Raw genomic sequence first — 18,935 nt, forward strand, 5'->3', positions numbered from 1 at the left:
CAGCCACAGCCACATCCCTTCAGGCCCTTCCCACCTCTGTGAGGAGGAGCAAAGGCTGGTGAGATGTGACCGACCAGGTCAGCCTGCCCTGCACTTTGTGTCCCAGTGGTCCCTGTGGCTTCCCAGCTGGCACCCGCTCCACAGCCAGGGGAGAGGAGCCTGAGAGCAGAAACTGTTCCCTCTCCATCCTCCTTCCCTCTGCTCTCTGGGCAATTTCCATGTTTTTTCCCTCTGGTTTATGTTCCAACCCTCAGGCCACACAGGACAACAGGAGCAAGGCAGGGAATGGTATTTAGGGGACAAAGATGATGTCCCCAACCTCGGTTCTCCATGGAAAGCAGAGTGGTCAGGAATATCAGGATATCCACAAGGGATTTTCATCTCCTGGCATGTGCTCAGCCAAACGAGGAATTATCCACCTAGAAAAGGGAGTTGGCAGCACATCAGGGGCATCTGCTGTTCCCCAGAACAGTTTTGCTCCACAAAGAGGGGCTTTGGTGCAGCTGCACAAGGCAGCACTTTTACACCCTCGCATAAATTTACTGATTTTGAGCTTTCCTGAAGAAAAAAAAAAGCTGTTTCTTGGCTGAGGGAGGCAGATGCATTGGCAAACCCAGGAATTTTGGAGGTCTTGCAGCATTAAAAGTTAAGGATACTTTTCCTTAGCTTTTCCTCTTCTCCTGTAGGATCCATGCATGAGCTCAGGGTGCTGCCACCGGGCTCTGAGGGGTCAAGCTGTGGTGGTGGGGCCAGGACAAAGTGTTGGTTGTGCTGTGACAGCCTGAGCAGAGACTCTCCAGGGCTCAGGCTGGGAAGTTAAAATGTCCTGGCCCATGGCCAGAACAAATATCCCTCTCAGACTCATTGGACTGAGGCTGGGAAGTCACTGAGGCTGCTGGCTGGGGCACAGTCCCTGGAGCAGGGTGGTCAGGGGACACTGCTATCCCTAAGGGTGACCTCAAACTGTCTCTACTGGGCAAAACCCAGAGCAGAAATGGCCAGGAAAACGTGTTCCTGACTGAAACACCCTTTGGTTCCCACTAACCCTGGCTGTCCCAGCAGCTTGTGGGTGGCAGGGAGGGATCCCCAGGATGCCCAAGTTCCCACTGTGTCCACCAGCTTCACCCTGGGGAGGTGCTGAAGGGGGTGAGATCCCCTGGACTCTGGCTTAGACCATGATATACCAGAAAAAGGCATTTTCTGCAGCAATATTTGAAAATAATATCATTTCTTCTCTCTTATTGAGGCAGTCAGTACGTGACTAGCCCATCCATTCTGCTCCAAGAGGCTCTGGACTTTTTACTGTGGAGATCCACAGCAGGTCGACCTCCAAAAGAGCCTTTAAAGCTTCCAGCTCCTGGAATTCCTCCTGATTTATCCCTGAGTGTGTGCTCCACCCTTGCAGCTTACAGGTTTGACCATCCCTGGGCATTATCTGGGTGGGTTTGACTTGGCAAAGCCAAAACCCTACCTGGCCATGGTTAGTTTGGATTTAGCAGAGAAAGTTCAGTTCCTGTGAATTATTTTTAGCGGGAAAAAAATTCCTTCTGCTGCAGCATTTTATTGCAAAAAAAAAAAAAAAGGGAAATGACAGAGAAATGAGGAAGCTACTCAGAATTAAGCAGCTGAACAGGATGAAATGTTTGCAGAGGGAGTGGAAGTGGGCTGAGGATGCAAATGCAAAGCATTGATTCAAAAAAAGGCCCAGGGCAGTCAGAGCTGAACAGCAGGTTGAAAAACGTCATTGGAAGGAAAGAAAATCTCCTGCAGAAGGTCCATGTCACGTCCAAAGGGTCCATGTCATGTCCCATGTCTATGGAAAGTTTTGGGGAACAACTTCCCAAAAGGTAAAAAAGGAGTTACCAGGAAGCAAAGCCCCCAGAGAAGAGATGCAGAGCTTTGTGGTGGTGGATAAAATGAGTTGTGCTGAGTTGCTGAACTGGTGGTGAGGAGGTGCCAGCACCTCCTGTGAGATGTCCCTGTCCTGCTGTTCCAGAGAGGCATGGGCTGGAGCTGTAATTCCCCAAGGGAAATAAAGATCTCACCCGGTAATCAAGCTCTTCATGGCTGTAAAGACCTGGATTAAGATCTGAGACGCCCTGGATGGAGCTGCTGTGACTGATCCTCCATCACCCACCCAGGGCTCCACCTGGAGAGTGCAGGGTGACCTGTGGAGGTTATAAAAGTGGGAAAGTTTCCAAAGCAGGGGAATTTTCTGGGGATTAGAACCCCACCTCTGCCTCACAAAATCCTGCAGCCACCAAAGCCGGGCGTGATTCCGAGCAGGTGTCACATTCCTCATTCCTTACCCTTGTCCCTCTCCCAGTGCCCTCTGCCAGCAATGGGACACTGGGGCTTATGCAAACACATATAAAAAATGAAGAACACATTGAAAAAACACATAAATATATGTTTAGACATAAAATGTTTCACAACACCGTTAAAAAGTGTCCCTGCTGCCACCAGGACCTTCAGGAAATTCCCCAGTGGGCAGGACTTCTCCGGGTGAGAGAAACACAAAAGAGGCCCTTTTGGGTGGGATTAAACCACGTGGTTAAACCTGAGATTACCTGGGGTCAGTTTGCACCATGCAGGGTAAACATTTGTTCTCAGTGGAAGAGGATTTTTTGGATCCCTCCTTCCTTTTGTGACACTTTATCTGGGGGGTAATGAAACCACCGAGTCTTTCTCTCGCTCTTTTCCGAGGAAATCGGGTTTGTTTCAGTCCTGCAGACGATCCCTCCTCCCCCACAGGGTAGATGTCCACCAGTTTCACAATAATCCCATTAAGTCACAACCAGACAAAAGCCACAAAGCCGGCCTGAGCAGCAAGGCCAGGGCACGAGGCATTTTTCCTCCCAAAATTTGGGAGGAAAACACCATTCCAAAACACCATTCCGGTCAAAGGGAGGTCAAAGTGAATACTTTCTGTCAGTTTATTTTAACCCTTGCCTTGTTTCGGGTTTCTTGCTTAAAAAAAGAAAATATAAAATGAATGAGTGGAGGGGTTTTTTGGTTAAAAAAACATGGGTTTGAAGTGAAAAGTATCAGAAAAGGGGGAAGGGGGATAATTCTGAACTTTGGGATAAAAGTTCTTTGGCTTCATTTTGTATGAAAAGAATAAAAATCTCCCAAGATTATGACATGTTCTGGGAGTTGAGTTGTTCATAGAAACCACGGAATCACAGGATGGTTTGGTTTGGGAAGGATCTTAAAGCTCATCCAGTCCCACCCCAGCTATGGGCAGGGACATCTCCCATTATCCCAGGTTGCTCCAAGCCCTCTCCAACAGTTCCCAACATTTGTATTCCCTTCCAAAATACCTCCATCCTCAACTAAGATCAATCTCTCAGCAGCAGAACAACTCTTTGGGGGTAAATCTTTCTCCCCATCCCCCCTGTGGTGCTCACCTGGAATGACTCCTCCTCCTTGGACATTGTTGGATCCATAGCCCTGGGCTGCGAGTGCCCAAGTTAATCACTGCAGCATCACTGGCATGACTTAGATTGGGACTCCCCCAAAGCAGCTCTTTTTTTGGGATGCCCAAATGGCTGGATGTGCCCTGGAGTTTCCCCAGGGGGTCCATGTGATGCTGGAGGGACCATCTCTGTCCTGGGGGTTTGCTTTGGGTAACAGGGTCTTGTGCAGGTCACCACCAACAGCTTCCCTGGGACAGGCATTAACCCCCCAAACCAAGGGTCTGATGGGACAAGGGAGGGAGGAGGAGACCCCCAAACCACCAGGTGACCTCCTGAAGCCAGAGGCTGAAGGAGGGAACCCGAAGGGGTGAAGCTCTCTTCCTCCACCTACGGGCAACCAGGAGGAAGGACAGCTGCTGCAAAGCGAACTTGACATCCCATTTCAACCAGAACTCGGGAGTTCTTTGCTGACTGGGGCAAGAAATGGGAGCATTTTGGAGATGGGGAGGATTTTGATGCTTCAAGGGGTTGTTGGGAAGCGTTGCTATTCCTGCAGGCCTTGTTCTGCTGTGATAAGAGCCTTGTCTCACCAGCCAGGAGCTGAAATGCAGGGGTGGGTTGCAACATCTGGGAATGGAATGATGGATTTTGAGGAAATGACCTCAGAAAGTCGGGATGATGCTCAGGACAGCGGGGTATTAATCACCAGACGGAACCGGCATCACGGGACACAGGCATTCACTGCTACCCACAGCTCTGCCTGGAGGCATCATCCACAGGGATGCTGCTCGATCCCAGAAATCCCACCCTCCCAGCACTGTCGTTGCTCCCACATCTGGAGCATCCCCCCAGGAGCTGGACACAGAGGGGAACTCGAGCCCAGACCACTCAGCCAGTAGCCCACAGGAGGAGCAGATGGGGAGCTGCTCCAGGGCTTCGGATGCTTCCCTGGCCAAAGCCCCGTGGTTTCTGGGATGCCGCGGTGTGCAGATGGATTTGGGAAGGCTGACGTGTGCAGTGCCAGCGCTGCCCACCCACTGCTGCCCCCGCTGGGTTATTTTGAGTGCCAGCCCCGTGAGCTCATCCGTGGAGGATGCGGGGAGGGGGAGACATTGGAGCAGCGGCATCTTGCTGAGCACGGGGCTGCAGGAGCTCTTTGGGGACAGTTGGTGTCACTTGGCAACTCCCAGCTGGCCAGATGGGCTTTCCTGATGGCCAGAGGAGAGAAGGCCTTTCTGGGCCACGCAGCCAAGGGCATCTTTGAGATGTGTGTCCTGGAGTCGTGTCCATGGTGATCTGAGCTGGGAGCCTGTTCTGAGCACGGGTTGGATCCCTTTCCTAGATCCTGCCTCCTGTACCCCTCCCCCGCCCCCGGAAGCTTCCAGATCTGCTCAGGTGGGGCACGTACGCCTGGAGACCAGGACCACAGGAAATACATCTTCTCCTTGTGGCCATGGCTCCTGCACTGGAGGAGGAGGCTCTGGGGTGTCCAAATGCTCCCTGAAACCACAGCAGTGTCCCTTCCTCCTGGCCCGAAGCTGAGCTCATCCAACCCTCTGCCAGAGGAGGACCAGAAGCTCTGCCAACCCAGCATGGCATCCCCTGAGCACCTTCCCCTTCTGGCAGCCTTTCTGCCCTGGTTGGAGCTCTGCAGAGCGTCACAGCCTCCAGGAACCCCCTGACCAGGGCCGTCCTTCCACAATAAATCCGTTTCCAAACGCAGACCTGGTGGGAAACCCCGTTGGGAAGGGCACCTGCCAAGGTCCTTCCCAAATGGAATCCACCTCCATCCATACACTTGGGCTCCTTCCCCAACGGTGTCCAGCCAGTTTCCAACCCAGCTGAGAAAAAGGATGGAATGCTGTTAAATGAGCATCCGACGTTTCTGCAGGGAAAGGGAAGGAGCTGGAGCAGCGGTGGGAGGGCTGGGGATGAGCTGATGGTGACCAGGCTCCAGGCCATGAAAACCACAGGGCACAGGAGGAGAGGCCACAAAAGGGAAACTTCAGAGCAAAGAGAAAATTTCCCAATTCCCTGCAAAACCCCATGGATGAAAATCAGGATCCTGCCTTGAGTGTCTGGGTGTGGTTGGGTAGGAGTGGAAGGGACAGGGACCCCAGTCCTCCCACTGCTCTCCTGGGACTCCTCTCCCATCCCTTGGTGTGCTCCCAGAGTCTTCCTAGGGAATTTTAGCGCTCCCATGGGATCCATTTTCCCTCTGGATTGACCCCTTGCTGCCACATCCCCTCAGTACCAGCAGAGGACTCTCCTGCAGCAGGTTCAACCTCTTCAGCTGAACTGTTCCCAATTAAAAATCAGCACAGGATGGGTTTTGCACTGCTGGGATCAGGGTCTTTCATGCACCTTCCACTGCCTTCCAAGGTCTCCCAGTGCTCATCCCTCCGGGTGGGATCTCAGCTGAGAACCCCTCATCCCTTTCTTCCCAAGCTCGGTGGTTTGAAGGCATCTCAAGGCTCCCCCAGGATTTGGAAGGGGCTGGAAATGGGGTTGTCACATGTTGCCTTTCCACAGTGAGTGGCAAAAGCAGAGGAGCAGGAATTGGTGGGGGAATTTCCCACTCTCCCATCAAATGGGGCTGCAAGATGTGTGGGATCACCCAGTCAAGATGGGATTCAGTGTGACAGTCCAGCTGCTCCCCAAAACACACTCCAAGATGTTGGTGCTTAGATAGGGCTTAAACCTGCAGGTATTTGAGAAGAAATTTTAAATAAACAAGAAAAGAGGGTATTTTAAACTTCCAGGCTTTCTTGAGCATTTATTTGTCAAGGAGCCTGCAAATATTGGTATTGAACCCGTGAAAGTCTTAAAAATAAACTCCTCACAAAGCCGGGTGATTGACATGTTATTTCAAGCACCCACTGCTGTGGTTTCCTCCTCAGAAATTACTGCCTTGGCCCATCCATTTTGGGGAATTTCTGCAGTAATATTAGTCTGTGGGATTTGGGAATCTCCTCCCTCTGTTTGAACACAACATTGATCTCCTGGATGGCTCTGGGCCACCATTTGACACCTTCCCAAGCCACCACAGGCATGAGGGAAGTGGGGGAGGTTTCTCTGGTGTCTAATATAAAGTTTGAGCTCTTGAGTGGGGGCTTCTTTGGCTCCTTCTCCTTCCTATCACAAGTTTTTTTCCCATGAAACTCGTAGGAGCTCAACAGGGTGGAGACTTTGCCCCTCTATTAAACTGGTCAGGCAGATCAGAAACGACTCAGAGGGGCAGACAGACTTGTTCCTTGGAAAACCAAGCTCCAAGAAGGAAAATCAGAATTAAAATGGAGCCAGGACTCGAAAAAGAAGTGGATGCACCCCGTGTTTAACAGTAACACATGGCCTGCTGCCTGCCTCACTCTGATTAAGGATCTGCTTCCTAAAAGGCATGATGAGGAAGGAAAAGCTCTCCTCTGGGATGCTGGAAAGGCCTAGGAGAAGTGTCATCCCTCCAGTCCATGTGGCAGATTTATTACCTTGGCAGGGAACCATCAGTGCTCTTAACTTTCCCTTCCTGCTCCCAGTGCCGCGTGATGCTCCCAAGAAGTGGTTTGGACTCGGGTTTCTGTTCCCTGACAATGGATATTTTTCTTCCTTAATTCTCATTCTTGGCTGTGAGTGACTCACACGAGTCAGCGCAGCAGAGATTGGGATGTGATGCCATAAATCCCACGAGCTAAACCTGCTCACGTCATCCCCGTGGAATTCACGCCAGATCCGGGCTGAAAATCAAGAGGGGGTTTTCAGAAGGTCCGTTCTGGGACCTCTAATTTAGTAATTTTGGGGTTTGCAGCCATTTCTTTGCCTTTATGCTTGTGAGGCTTTTTGTTTTGGCAGCTAGAAAGCTCTTGAAGAGAGAAAGCAGAGCCGAGCTTTCTCCCCCGGGGCAGGAGACTGTGAAGTGCTTCTGTCCCACCCCACAGGGGCAGTGGGACATCAAGTCTAAACTGATTTGAAGGCTGGAGAAATGGACTTTGGGATGAAAATGAAGGAATTCATAGGATCACAGAGTCATGGAATCCCAGGGGGGTTTGGATTGGGAGAGACCTTAAAGCTCATCTCGTTCCACCCCCTGCCATGGGCAGGGACACCTTTCACTAGCCCAGGTTGCTCCAACCTGGCCTTGGACACTTCCAGGGATGCACAAAGCAGTGGGTTTCTATAAAATTACAATTCCAGAGATCATCCATATCACACAGAAGTTCTGTTCAAGCTGCTCAGATCATTGCTGAGCAGATTCCAAGGTGATTAATCCCAGTTTGCAATAAATTCATCAGTGGAGCTGAGTGTGTCCTGAGCCTTGTCCCAGGCTGGAGACCAAGATAAACTGCAATGGGAAACAAAATGTGTTTATTCATGGGGACTGTGGTGAGGTCAGGAAACTTCCTCCTAGTGTCTGCAGGGGAAGGTGAGGAGCCTTTGAGAACAAGAGGTTTCAGCATGTGGAGCAAAACATCTCTGCACGCATCAGAGGAGACATCAGGAGAGTGCTCATAGAAATAAACTCATTTACTATCAGAAATCCGAGGTGTTTGCATGTTACAAAAATAAAAATGTACAGTCACATTGTCATAAAACTCACCTTTTTTCTTTTTTTTTTAGTATAAGTTAGCGCTTTTACAAACAAACAACAAAAAAATGTTTCTAGGTACAGATTTCCAGTTGGTACCTCTCCAACTGCTCAGTGGCACTCGGGGATCAGGATCAGGATGACAGAGGACATCCCTGATGGGACCGGCTGTGTTGCCCGAGGGGGGTGGTTTGATGCCAGCTGGGCATCAAAACATGGGGTCTCCAGGTGGGCCTGCAGGAACTTTGGGCTCATTTTTGGAGCTTTGAGCAGGTTTTTGTTGAATTATTCCGAGCACGGAACTCTGTGCTGGCGCTGCTTTTGGGTGAGTGCAGGAGCCCAGGCCACACCTGGCCTGGAGTAACGTTTGTCCCAGTTCAGTGCTCCACTTGAATTTGTTTCTCCTCATTTCTCCCAGCGATTTGTCTCGCCCCGGCGACCGCGCCACGACCTCCCCACAAAGCCAAGCTCCCTCCATAGGCCCCAGGGAAAAAAGGTGCTGCCACGGTGCAAGTCGTGTCTTAACCCAACCTGAGCCTGAAGGACACTCAAGTGTGGGGTGAACCACCCTAAAAATGTCCCATTTGCCTTTGCTGATGGTTCTCAGAGCTGACACAGAGCCCTCCTTTGCCTCCTGTGGTTGTGGCAGTGCTGGGTGGGATGAGACCCCTCCATGGGACTGTGACTCCACTGAGGTGGGACCACAGGAACCTCCCAGTTAACCCTGACCCGTCCCAGTCACCCCAATCCCACAGAACCGCGACGTGCCTTTGCCTCCACCAAACCACTTCACAAGAAAGGGGGATGGGAGAAGCTGAGGAGTGCTCCGAGGTTTTGGTCTAAACCAACATCAAACATGTTTGTCTAATCCCAAAATAGAGCTTTTACAAAATGTGACTCGTCCAGTGCTGCAGCACGAAGCAATTTTCATTTTTGGGGTGAGGAATCAGCACCCTCGTGGAAGGAAACCACGGACTGGGGCTCCTGACTCTCCGACCCAACAATTACTGAGGGGAAGACCAAGTGGACCTCCTGGTGAAGTGTTTTGTGGAGGTTTTCTTCCTTTGAACTGTCCTGGTTGATGAGGGATGCAAGGCCAAATCCAGACAGGATTTGGGTTAAGCTTAGCACCACACTTACCAGTGTGGTTCCTCAAGCCAGGCTTTAGCACTGCCAAAGTTCCTAGGGAAGGTCTACCTTGTCTGTAAGGGATATGGTGACCGGTTCCAGCGGAGCACTGGGAATACTGGGATTATGGGGAGACCAGACAGCAGCATCTGGGCAGCATTTTGGGTCATGCCAAGCTGCTAAAGGTCACCTCTGAGCAGCAATGAGGAAGTGGCAGCACCAAGGGGATGAACACTGGGCTTTGTCCCTTGGCTGGAAACACGAGCCACCAGTGAGGGGGTTAAAAACAAGCCATGAAGGGCCCATCCTAAATTTTAATGACCCGGAGGTGATTATTAAAGTCAGCAGCTGGAATTAAGGTCCAAAAGGTTCCTAAAAGCTTTTAAAGGATGAACGTTGCTGTTGGGAAGTGCTAATGGGTTTTTTGGAAGATGTTGGTCCCACTGGAGAAACCTACAGGGGATCTGCTTGATGATGCCAGCAAACTCCAGTGGTGTGGAAGGTCCATCAGCACCCTTGTTCATGGGAAGCCAGGCCTTGGACAGGAACTAGGAGTCCCCTCTCAGCTCTGCCAGCAGGTGCCTGGGCTTGAAGCTGGGAGAGTATTTCTTCAGGGATGCAAAGCCCTGGGAGACTCTTTCCCACTCCCGGTGATATTTGCACCTGACATTTTCATAAACCTCTTTAGCAGAACCACAGCTCCTCATGGACCCAAAGCCTTTCCTCCCTTGCCAAGGCACAGAGAAACTCCTGCTGCCTCTGTGCCAGGAGATCTGGAGACACGCAGGTGGAATTCCTCGGGGGGGCCTTTCCCACACAGCGTTTTCACTTTAGAAAAAATGCTTCAAGGCATTCAGGGCATGATTTTTTTAGCAGATTCGGTCACCTAGCCTCACGGGTGGGGAGATGCCCCAACAGAGGGGCAGGTTTAGATGAAGGGGCAGAGGTCCAGGGTTTGTGTGTGGAACCACAGCTTCATCTTCCCGAAAAATACACATTTGGAACAGCAACAAGCAGAGGAGCACGTTGAATGCGGTCCACGCTGGAGCGGGTGCTCGGCCAGGTACCGCAAACACCCAAAGCCTCAGGCCCCAGAGCATCCTGAGCTCCCTCCACCCCCGGGATAAACCCTCCTGCTGCCGGAGCAGAGCCAGGCTTTCTAGGATTTCAGATCCTTGGATAACGTGTCCGTGTCGTTGCTGGTTCCCAGGTGGCTGTTGGGCACAATGCCCAGCGCCACCTCATTGTGGGGCTTCCCCAGCACGTTGTTCCCCCTGAACTTCATGAAGCGCTGCCCCGCCAAGAAGTACAGGATGGGGTCCAGGCAGCTGTTGGTGCTGGCCAGGGGCCGGGTCACCTTGTAGGCCAGGTTGATGGCGTTGAGGGTCTGGCAGCTCAGGTCCCAGCTCCGGAAGGAGTAGTACAGGGTCCGAGTGACGTGGAAAGGGAGGAAGCAGACGATGAAGACCACCAGGACGATGATGATCATCTTGACCGACTTCTTCTTGGAGCGGGAGAGGCGGGAGATGCCACGCGTGGGCTGGAGCAGCCGCCGTGCCATCAGGCAGTAGCACACGATGATGGCGAGGAAGGGGATGCAGAAGAGCAGCACCAGCATCACCGAGCTGTAGATGACGAACTGGCTGAAGAGCTCCTTGCTGGAGGTGTCGTGGCAGGTGATGGTGTCGCCCTTGGCGCTGGTGGTGACGAAGAAGAGCACGGGCGACTGGCAGGCCACGGTCACCGCCCACACGGCCGCTGACACGCGCCGGGCGTGCCGGACGTGCCCCCACTGCAGCGAGCGCAGCGGGAAGCAGATGCCCAGGAATCGGTGGACGCTGATGCAGAGCAGGAAGAGGATGCTGCAGTAGAGGTTGGTGTAGAACAGGAAGCGGACTATCTTACACAGGCCCACGCTGAAGGGCCAGTTGTCCCCCATGGCGTAGTAGTACACCAGGAGGGGCAGTGACACCACGTAGAGCGTGTCCGAGATGGCCAGGTTGAACATGTAGGTGGTGGAGGCGTTCCAGGTCTTGATCCTGAAGATGAAGGCGTAGAGGGCCAGCAGGTTGAGGAAGAGCCCCACCACGCACACGATGCCGTAGGAGACGGGCAGCAGGACGTACTTGAAGTCCTCATCAAATATGCACTTGTAGGGGTTGTCGTCCGTGCCACCTGGGTCCAAGGAGCTGTTGGTGACTCTGGTCCAGTCTGGAGGGATTGTGAGGTTCGCCATTGCCCTGGAGGGGAAAGTAAAGAGGTCGTAAGGACATGGAGCAAGGATTCATCCCTGGGCGAGGTGGGTTAGATGAGAACACCCCAGTGCCACAGTGCTGTCCAGGAGGTCATTATTACTGTTCCTACACCCTTCCCTTCTCCTCCCACCAAGGTTGCCATCAATGCTTGGCTGGTGCTGTCCCCAGGCAACCCACAAGCACAGCTGGCAGTGCCATCTCTGCAGGTGACAATGACTCCAGACTGGCCCTGTGTGCCTCCTGCCAGCTCATCACCCGCTCACAGAGACCACGGTGTTGGGTGCTGACACAGCTGAGGTGGTCCCTGCCACAGAGGATTGATGGTCAAGCAGATAAAAGGGAGCTTTATTTAACCTCGTTTTGCATCTGGAGCACAGAGGTGGAACTAAGGTGCACCAACAAATCCCAGGCCCAGTTCAATGTCCCAGCCTACCTTTCCAACCAGGTTCCCACAGAAATTTGGATTCCTGTATCCCAGAGCAGGAAAGATGCTCCATTCTGTGTTTAACCATGAGGAGTGACTCAGTTGAGCACCACGAAAATTGGGTCCTACTAAACCCCAGGCAGAGAGGGCAAGAAAGTGGAGCTGTGCTTTTCCAGGAGCAATCCCTGGGACTGGTCCTGATTTCAGAGATCCTCAGCTCCTTCTGGCAGAGGAAACATCCCCACATCTGTAATCAAACCTTGCCAAAGGGAGCGTGTTCACCACCACAGGGACTCTGCCTGGGCTGGCTGTTATTGGTGAGGATAGTTTTAATGGGGTTAGTGTTGGGCTGATGGTGACCAGCTCCCAGGTCCTGCTTGCTGGCCTCGAGACCTGCTTCTCCAGCATCCCAGTTGGTTTCTGCATGGGAATGATCAGCTGAGAGGAGAAAAATGGACTTGAAAGAGTCTCTGCAGACACACACAGTCTGGCAGTGTCTGCGTGAGGAGGGACAAGGGCCCTTTTGTGTGTGGGGACAGCCCTGGACCCAGCTGACACCCGATCCCTGAGCGAGTCCATCACTCAGGAATCAAGGGAAAATGCATTTCCTCCCTTCCCGTAAGAGAGGCCACTCAGATCGCAGTGCTGTGCCCTGTTACGGGAAGCTGCGGAAACGGGGGGTCACAGGGAGATGGATCCAGGGCGGGAGCTCAGGGACCAGGAGAAAAGGTTGGAGAGAAGGAGCCCTGGCCCAAATCTCACTATGACTTTAGGTGGAAAGGAGCAATCCCAGCCCTCTCAGCTCTGACCTGGTGCCACCGTGCTGTGGGACAGCCTGGCCAGGCCCTTTCTCCCACACAAGCACCTATCCCTTCCTCCACCCCAAAAATAGTCAGAAGCCCTCATTTCTCCCAAACTAAGCTTGCAAGGGATCTGTGTTTCTCTTCTTTCCCCCACCCTTGGAGGGCAGCTGCACTCCACAAATGGAGCTGTCCCCAGGAAGCAGCCACGGGCCTCAGTTTCCCCTCCTGTCCCCAGGCTGTCAAACAGCAGAGTTGAATTAGTTTTCTCCATGAAAAATATTTTTCTGGGGGTGTTTTGGTTTCCTGGAGGTTTTTTTCAGTACCTTGAGCCAAGTTCAAAAGAGGAAAGGGAGCTTGGTTTGGATCCAGAGCTCTCCTGCACCTACTCCAGGTCAGATCCTGCAGGGAAGGAGGCAGTGACAGTCTCCTGGAAGCTGCCAACCTGGCTGATCTCCCATTCCTTAAAAAGCACCTTGAGCTGATGGAGGAGGTGTGAAGTGATGCCTCCAGCCCATCACAAGGGGACACTCCAGCCCTTGCTCCAAGGACCGGAACAAACCTGTCCAGAAGTGGCACAGACACGATCCCTGCTGCTGTTCCCCCCATTTAACTGCTTTTCCCCTCCCAGCAGACCACAAAGAGCACTGGCTGAGGCTCCCAATGCCCAGGGATGTGAGTGGAAACCACACACATGCTCACACCCTGTACATTTGCAACATCTGTACAAACCCAAATCTAACTTCAGGAACACTCTGTGATGAACACGAGGAGCCAGCACTGATCTTGCTCTGTCCTGGCCTCAGGGTTTTGCTTTTCCCACACTCAGATCAGCTCCTGCCCCATCCTGCTTCCCCTGAGCCCTCAGCAGAGGGGCTGTGGCTGTGGAAGGAGAGGGTTAACAGCGCTCAGGCAGATGGCGAAACACTTTCCAGCTGCTCGTCTCCGCAACTCCTGCCTTCCCTCAGAGCTTTGCAGATCTGTGGCCAGGCAGAGAGAGGTTGCCCACAGATGTGGCAAGAGATCAAACAGGTCAGAGAGGCCACCGTGGCTGAGAGGAGCCACACAAGATGCAGGGAAGGGTGACAGGGTTCCAGAGACTGCAGCCTTGCAGGGGTTTCTCTGTGCCTTTCCATCTGCACCCCCTCTATCCCTGCAGACTGATGGGGACAAGCTCAGCCTCCTTTCCAGCCACCTCCCCACAGGCTCCTGAGCTAGAAAACCCTACAAGGTGTTTCAAACCCCTCCCTAAGTCAAGGTGGGGAATCTCCTCCGGCTGCCACCACGGAGCCAGGGATGTGCCACGTCGCCCATCTCCGTCTCCAGGACAAGGAGCAACACAAACGGGGCTCTCTGGCTGAATGGAGCCTTGTCCCCGCTGTCGTGCTCTCCCTCCTTTTCCCTCTAGAATGCAAAAGCCTTTCTTGTTCATTTTTCACTCTCATTTTGCCCGGAATGCTCAGGACAAAACCTGCTGTGTCTGCGGGGCCTGTGGCTGCATCCACCCCCTCAATCCCATCCACGGTGACCCCGAGGGGATATGGGAAGCCAACACATGTGAAGGCACAAAGGCTGGCACTGGCAGCTGCCCTTTGCTGCCCACGGGCCGGATGGCACGAACATCAGCTCTGCCAGTGACACATCCAGCCCCCGGTGCGGACAGGGGAGGGCGGAAGCAACAGTGATCCCTGAGGATGCCAAGCAGGATGAATGCTCCCATCATTCCCCAAAGGTGACAACCACCTGCATCTGCTCCATCCTGTCTCCCAGCCCTTTCCAAGGACCTGGTTGCAATGCCTGGACCACCTCTCTCTCCAGCATGTTTAATCCCATGGGATATGTTTGGTTTTTTTCCCAGAAAACTGGTAGTGAATGGGAGAAGAACCCGGTGATAAGAGGAGCCTGGGCAGATCCGTGCCCTGGAGGCCACATGCCCTGCAGTACATCTCCCCACAGGCACGTGCATGTGTTGTCAGCATCCCAAAATGCTCCTGTAACAGTATCTCCTGTGGATATTGGGATGAGTCAATATGGGGAAGGAGGGAGCTGTCACTGGAGAAGGTCACGGGCAGCACCCTGGGCCAGCAGAAAGGGACCACGGGTTGGACACTGAATTGCAGAGTAAAGGGCTTTAATCCTGATTTCTGCCCCATTTTTCAGCATTCCCAGTGCCATCCCAGTGGTCACCATCCATCCATTCCTGGGGAACCTGCCAGCAGCAGCAAAGTCCCTAAAGACATCCAAGCCCGACCAAATGACAGCTGCAATGGATCCATTTTCACAGGTGGGGGTTGATGAGGTTTAATTGACCTTCCCAAATAATTAATGTGGATTAATTTACCAGCAGGACCTTACAGATGCAGCCCTTTGTCCTGCCAGAGCTCCCATCGCTTCCCACCGAGGTCAAAACCAAGAGCCACTTCCCACATCTCCACCACCTTCTTTCCAAGGGACACCAGGAGAGCGGGAGTGTTTTCCCTGCCCTAATTTACAGGCATTTAGTGGACTCATCAAAAAAAGTAACTACTCCAGACCCTGGGAAGCAAACAACCTGGCACGGTTTTCCCTCCTCTGGAACTGTGGTAAAACCCTCTGTGACCCGACACAAGCCGGTGGCGCATTCGGACGCCCCTGAGCCCAGTGGGTTGGAGAGGAGAGACTGGACCAGGCTGAAATCTGAGCCTGCCCAAACTGCCTGGTTGGCATCTGCCCTTTCCCCTGGGCTCCTGTCTGCCACACTGACCTTCAGAGCCTTCCTCCTCCCTGCTGACTCCGGCCAGCATGGGCTGAGGACATCCCCAGCTGTCCCAGTGCCACCAACCCCTGCTGTCCCAGTGCCACCATCCCTAGCTCTCCTAGTTCCACCACCTCCTGCTGTCCCAGTGCCACCATCCCCAGCTCTTCCTGGAGCTTCTCTCCAGCGATCCCAAAGCAAGGTACCTCCAGGATCCATTTCCAGGATACCCAAGCAGCTTCGGGGGCTTTATCCATCTCCCTGCCTGGAGCCTTAGGCATGTCCCTCTTTTATCCCCAATGGGTCTCACCTACCCCTTCCTCCACCCCAAAAATAGCCAGAAGCCCTCATTTCTCCCAAATTAAGCTCCCAAAGGATCTGTGTTTCTCTTCTTTCCCCCACCCTTGGAGGGCAGCTCCACTCCACAAATGGAGCTGTCCCCAGGAAGCAGCCACGGGCCTCAGTTTCCCCTCCTGTCCCCAGGCTGTCAAACAGCAGAGTTGAATTAGTTTTCTCCATGAAAAGTATTTTTCTGGGAGTATTTTGGTTTCCTGGAGGGTTTTTTTCAGTACCTTGAGCCAAGTTCAAAAGAGGAAAGGGAGCTTGGATAAAAGATGTAACAACTTTATGGCTGTGTTTGTAGGTCAAATAAAATGTTTTGCTTTGGGACAAATGATTTTTTTGGGGAATTTCTGGTTTCCCCCAAGAAACTCCCTGAATTCCTCCCTGAATCAATCCCCTCTCCAGCCTTTGCTTCCCAGGTGGTACCAGAACCTTCTGCCTCCGTCCCCACCCTGGGAAATCAATCCCATTGATTTCCAGCACGGCAGGTCTCTGGGGATGGATCCTGCTGGCAGCAAACATCAACCCAGGTCGATATTTAATCCCTCCATCAACACTTCCTTTCTGCTTTGGCAAAGGTGATGCTCCCTGCCTGCTTTACCCCTGCATCCCTATTTCACCTTCTCCCCAGGAGACCCTGCAGCACCCCATGGGATCGGGGGCCGATCCTATTTGAGCCTCCAGACCTCGCTTTTTATTTATTGCACATGAAAAACGGGACACTTGCATCTTTTAGGCTTCCTGGAGGTGCTTACACCAGGAATTTGGCTTAGGTTTTGCCCTCCATGATTTTCTGGTGCTTACTGGAGGAAGCAACAGTTGGACCCACAGACGAGCGTGGGACCAGTTTGCATCAACCCCCTGCTGTTTGGTGACTGTTTTCCCCTCCAAGCTCCATATCTGGGAGAAATGACATTTCCACGGAGACCTACCAGCCCAAGGGAGCCACCCAGCAACCCCACAACCACCCTGGCAACCCCAAACTTCTGGGAGATAACCACAGACCTCGGATAACACAATTATCAGGCTCCACCACGGCACCAGAGTCACTGGGAAGCCAAAGCATCACCACGGGGTGGACTTTGGGGGATGATTTTCTCCTCCATGGAAGCCACAGGGTCTTTGCTCCGTGGCCTGGTTTCCTGAGGGGTGCTGAGCAGGGAGGAGGGAGCCCGGTGTGGCCCCAGCACGCTCCAGTGCCGGCCAACTATTCATGGCTTTGGCTCCATGTCAAGAGCTGGAGATAAAAATCGCACTGGGCAGAGACAGGATAAAGTCACTCAGTGCCATGACAGTCCAAAATACTTCTGGGGGTTTTAGAAACCACTAAACCCCAAAATAAGGCCGTGTTTCAAGGCTTGGCATATTTAGGGGTCTCCTCCTTAACCCATCAGGCACCGAGGCTGAAGTTCCCTTTGCTTGAGTAGAAATAAGTGGAATTTGGTGGTACAAAAGAGCCCAATTTTGGCAGTAGTGACCTTGAGCCAGGGGCACCATCCCCCAGTGTCAGTGGCCCCACAAGAGCAGGGTTTGCTGCTCCTCACCTCGCGCACAGGAAGGCAGTGGGTTGCCAAATGGGTTTTGCAAGAACCCGATAAGAAAACTGGAACAGAAAGAGAAATACAACGTTTTGCCCTTAAAGTTGTTCCTGCAGTGATGCCAGGCAGTGCCCAGTTCTGGGAAAGAAGGGTGTCTGGGGGGAAAGAAGGGTGTTTTGGGGGTTAGGAGCTGCTAAAAGGAGTCAAAGGGTTTGAAATCAGAGCGTCACCCATTCCAGTGTGAATTAAAACACCCCTAAACAGTTTAAAGAGGGACCCAAGCATGTAAAGAGGTGGAAAAACACATGTTGGAGCAAGCAGGGAGTGAGCTCCACGGCTTTGAGCAGAGCTGTGTACGGGAAATCCCGGATAAACAGCCAGTGAATTCCCCCGGGAGGGGAGAAACCGAGCGGCAAAGAGATGATCGTGAATTAATGCATAAAAAATCAAATGAATGAGGCCAAGAGGAGCAAAGGGAGCAGGAGCTTCCTCGAGTGCACGGCTCGGCAGCTCCTGCCAGCGGCTCAGTGCGGGCTGCTGCTCCCACCCCCCGGCTTGGGGGAATTTTTTTGGGTTTTGAGGCAGTTTGAGTGGTAGTCCAGGCAGTTTGTGGGATGTGAGGAGAAACGGGGGTCGGCTCTGCCCGTGCAGTGTCCCGCTCCCCACTTTGGGTGCGTGGGGACTCTGTCACCCGTGGCACCCACCCCGCAGCAAGTGCCACCCCTTGTGTGTGTGTCGGTGCGTCCGTGTGTCGATGTGTCCGTGTGTCGGTGTGTCCGTGTGTCGGTGCGTCCGTGTGTCGGTGTGTCCGTGTGTCCGTGTGTCGGTGCGTCCGTGTGTCCGTGTGTCGGTGTGTCGGTGTGTCCGTGTGTCGCTGCGTCCGTGTGTCGGTGTGTCCGTGTGTCGGTGTGTCCGTGTGTCGGTGTGTCCGTGTCCCACCTATGTGTGTACGTGAGTGTGCGTGTCCCCCACCCACGTGTGCGTCCCACCCGTCTGTGCGTGTGTCCCCCACCCATGTCCCCGCTCCCACCCGACCCCGGGGGTCGCCCCCCCACCGTCCCTCCCTGTCGCATCCCATTGTCCCGCCATGGTCCCATTACCCCCCCATTATCCCTCCACTGTCCCCCCGGCCGCTGCCACCGCGCTCACCGGGCGATGCCGAGCTGGGGGTCGGTGCCGGGGGTCGGTGCCGGGGTCGGAGCCGATGGCCCCGCTCAGGAGGGCGGCGGAGGCAGCGCCATGCCCGGTCCGCTCCTTGCCCCGCTCCTTGTCCCGGTCCCGATGCCGCGTGTGAGCCGGGACGGGGTCGGGGGTGGGGCCGCACCGCCCTCCCGGCGCTGGGAACGGGTCTGGGAACGGGGCAGGACCGGGGCCAGGACCGCCCCCATCAGCGCTGGGACCGCCCCCATCCCCCGGGCCGGGCCGGGAGTGCTCCTGCCGGGATGGGGGCACGGTGGGATTAGGGCTGGGACAGGGACGGGACACCCCCCGCAGGGGCTGAGATCGGAACAGGAGCCGGGATGGGACCATGGATGGGACCGGGATTAGGGCTAGAGCAGAAGCCCCGCGCTCCCTCCGCCGGGAATGGGAGCATGGATGGGATTGGGTCTGGGAACGGGACCAGGCACCGACCGCTCCTGCCTTGACCCCCGGGAACGGGACCGGGGTACGGGCTAAGGCAGGAACCCCCCATCCTCCAGGAATGGAGCACGGATG

The 18,935-nt window shown here is 53.8% G+C and overlaps 1 protein-coding gene across 1 annotated transcript; it reads right to left on the reverse strand.

Annotated features, from left to right (window-relative positions):
* Positions 1–7,919: 7,919 nt before the first annotated feature.
* Positions 7,920–18,494, reverse strand: P2RY2 (purinergic receptor P2Y2). The gene is made up of 2 exons (XM_032680504.1): positions 18,369–18,494; positions 7,920–11,366 (listed from the first exon to the last, which is right to left on the reverse strand). Exon 2 carries the CDS (start codon positions 11,360–11,362, stop codon positions 10,286–10,288), a length of 1,077 nt encoding a protein of 358 aa, XP_032536395.1. The 5' UTR covers positions 11,363–11,366; positions 18,369–18,494; the 3' UTR covers positions 7,920–10,285.
* Positions 18,495–18,935: the final 441 nt, after the last annotated feature.

Source organism: Chiroxiphia lanceolata, chromosome 2 (assembly GCF_009829145.1).
Source record: "Chiroxiphia lanceolata isolate bChiLan1 chromosome 2, bChiLan1.pri, whole genome shotgun sequence".
In the NCBI taxonomy this organism is placed as follows: domain Eukaryota; kingdom Metazoa; phylum Chordata; class Aves; order Passeriformes; family Pipridae; genus Chiroxiphia; species Chiroxiphia lanceolata.

Coding starts and splice junctions, on each gene's coding strand:
- P2RY2 (XM_032680504.1), bottom strand. CDS start 11,362: ATGGCGAACCTCACAATCCCTCCAGACTGGACCAGAGTCACCAACAGC.